The 3,171-nt window shown below is 47.6% G+C and overlaps 1 protein-coding gene across 1 annotated transcript; it reads left to right on the top strand.

Moving 5' to 3' along the window:
• Positions 1-2,037: 2,037 nt before the first annotated feature.
• On the top strand, positions 2,038-2,906 carry LOC309413382 (chymase-like; the record flags this gene model as incomplete). The annotated part of the gene is made up of 3 exons (XM_082010503.1): positions 2,038-2,138; positions 2,308-2,449; positions 2,730-2,906. The coding sequence occupies 3 exons, from the start codon at positions 2,038-2,040 to the stop codon at positions 2,904-2,906; spliced, it is 420 nt and encodes a 139-aa protein (XP_081866629.1).
• Between the last annotated feature and the right edge of the window lie 265 nt (positions 2,907-3,171).

Raw genomic sequence — 3,171 nt, 5'->3', positions numbered from 1 at the left:
AACAGTACTCATATATATGGGGAAAGGATGTATTTGTCTTAGAACCACATGTAATTTCTTGATTGTAGATGATACTACCATAGATACCAGTAATCATTCCAATACTTACATTTGTTTTGCCATATTGCTCTGCTTCTTAACGCAACAGCTTGTTGTGGGCATGACTGGATATAAGTCCTCTGCCCAAGTAGGGGAGCCAGACCCCTTGCAGACTCTGGAAAGCCAGAGGCCTGTACAATTTAGAAGTGTGAAAAAACCGGTAGCATTTCAATGATTAAAGACACTGTGCTGCAGCCAGGAGAGTGTAAAAAGGTATGTGAAAAGCCAGGAAGGGTACCCACCCAAGGGCAGCAGGACCTGTAATCCCGTTCAGAGCTCTGTCTTCTCACCTCCACCCTCTGCCAAAGCTACTCACTGCTCCGCCACTCACAGGCATTAGGGGTGAGACTTTCCCTTCTGATCACAATCAGGGGAGGAAGGCTCTGTCTCTGCTGTGTATCAGCCACACTCCCTCAGTGCTTTAAAGGTGTCCTGTCCTCAGTCAGTACTTCTAATGACCACTTGCCTTTCAATCCATTTGCAGCAGTGGAAGGATGTGCCTGGATTCACCTTGCTGAAGTTCAGTTTTTTAAAAGACATCTGGTATGCTGTACCCCACTCATGGCAAGGGACAGATGATGTGTCTTCATTTTCATGATAGTTAACCTCCAGTTCAGGCCCATGTTCTGGTCCTCTGAGCATTGGCAAAGCATGGGTGCATGCTCAGTCTGTGCTTTACAGCACATCAATCAGGTACCTCCAAGTTGTGGTTTTGATGTTGTACTAGTTTTGGCTGTGGTAGAGTTAAATTTCTTCATAGTAGCTTGTATGGGGCTATGTTTTGGATTTGCGCTGAAAGTAGTGTTGATAACATGTTTTAGTTATTGCTCAGCAGTGCTTAAACAGCATTAAGCTGTTAAGCTGTTAAGCTGTTCTCTGCTCCCTGGACTGCCCTGCCAGTGAGTAGGTTGGAGGTGCACAAAAAGTTGGGAGGGGACACAGCTGGGACAGCTGACCCCAGTTGACCAAAAGGAATATACCATACCATATGATGTCATGCTCAGCAATAAAACTAGGAGGAGATGTTGGCGGGGCAGCTGCTGGAGACTACAGAGAGATGGGATTTAGAGGAGGACATGCAAGGCCAGAAATGGGCTCTGAGTAGGAAATCCATCTGGTACCTGCCTTGTCTACTCTCTGTTCTACTTGTATCTCTCAGCTCAGACTGTGCCTGAAACTAGTGACACATTACAGGTACTAATGTAGTGCTCTTTGATAGCATTTTAGACATCCAGAGCCAGGTGTGGTCAGTCATCCCCGGGAAGTGTTACTTGTTTTTGTCTCCATTGAGCATAAGCAATGCTTTGGACAGCTGAAGGAAGGAGAGTTATTGGCATCACGGGCATATGACGTCAGAGGATGACCCTCTCCCCTCATCCACCTCTGAACTTCCAGTCATAGAATTATTTAAGTTGGAAAAGGCCTTTAAGATCATCAAGTCCCACCATTAACCACTGCCAAGTCCACCACTAAAGCATGTCCCTAAGCACCAGATCTACACGTCTTTTGTGTAAATACCTTTACAGTATACTTGATGGGAAATAGAGGCATCTGTGATAGTAACACTTCTCATTTCTCTTCTGGGAAGGATCATTGCTGGATCAGAAACTAAGGCCCACTCCGGGCCCTGTATGTCTTGTTTATTAATTTGAAATGGGTCAGATGAATCTGCATGTGGAGGATTCCTGATTTGCCAAGGAGCGCTCTCTCAGAGCTTACTGTGTGGCTGGTAAAATGGATTTTTCAAGTCTCATACAGTCATCAAGAGCCACAAGTCACCCCTGGACTGGAGTGAAAGAGTACTCTGTGTCTCTTCAGGCACAGCAGAGCTATCTGTGAGTCGAGTCATCCCTCGTGAGTTGCAGGAATTGTCTGCCAGGAGCTGTGTGCCTGGAACAGGACCCCTCAGCAGTGGTCTCCTGGTCCATAGTTGCTACCATGGCTCAGAGCTACTGTTGGAGAAGAGAGGATGCTGTCTCCCATTCCCTGCTTCCCTTTTGTCTTCAGAATGGGACACTTCAGACTTACATCACCATGCGGTAAGGGACCTTCAGCTGAATGTAGAAGGAACCCAGGTTAGAGAGGGCAACTTGCTGAGAACTAATCTCTGGGGAAGCATAGCCCACCATCACCTCCCTCAAACCACCTGCCACGGGGGCTGTTTGGCTGTGGTCAGTGCAACTGGAACATATTGGTGTTTCCTGGCAGGAAAGTGAATATCACTGTGACCCTGGGAGCTCACAATGTAAACAGGAAAGAGCTGAGCCAGCAGAAGTTCCATGTTGGACACTGGGTCATCCATCTCAACTATTCAGGAGATAGCATTGAAAATGACATCATGCTGCTGAAGGTATACACCGACACATCCTTGCCAGGAAATGAAATTCTTCTTTCAAGGTTATGAAGGCAGTTTTTGAATATCATATGGCCTCCAGGCCTGAATTGCCTCACAGATGAGCTTAGAGCAGTATTAAGGCCGCTAATAAGCCCTGCAGACCCGGGTCTAGAGGGAGATGGTCAAAAGAGGAGATTCTTCACACGGAGGGAGGCAAGAGGGCCGGTTTCTTCCTTAGCGCAGAGGGAGCTGTGCTCTGACATGTCTGACCCCTCCCACTCCTTTTACCTCGCAGGGTGATTCTGGCAGCCTAGTCTGCAATGGGAAGGCTCGCGGCATTGTTTCTTACGGACACAAATATCGTATCTTCCCTACAGTATTTACCAGAGTCTCCTATTTTGAACCCTGGATATGTGAAGAGCTGAGGAAGTTTGCGCTCCAACACCTACCTGCTTCTCCCTCCTCTGACTGAAATGCTCAGTGCCCCATTTCCACAATGCATCAAACATCTGCTGATGATCAGAGGCTTCCAGGATCAGCTGAAATGGAGTCGGAGATGCTCTCACGGCATATGTGCAGGTTTCTACGCCAAGGAATGTTCCCATGGCAAGGTAAAATGCAAGTCCCAAGCGCGCACAGTTTCACACTATTCCCTTCCTCCCACTGCTGCCCAACAGTGCTACCTCCCGCTCTGCGTTCTGGCCACCAATAAAAGCATGTTCAAACCTCCTTGAGTG

The sequence above is a fragment of the Phaethon aethereus genome, assembly GCF_964289735.1.
Source record: "Phaethon aethereus genome assembly, chromosome: 25".
Taxonomy (NCBI): Eukaryota; Metazoa; Chordata; class Aves; order Phaethontiformes; family Phaethontidae; genus Phaethon; species Phaethon aethereus.
The sequence above is the reverse complement of the archived record's forward strand: the minus strand, read 5'-3'. Positions and strand labels throughout refer to the sequence as shown.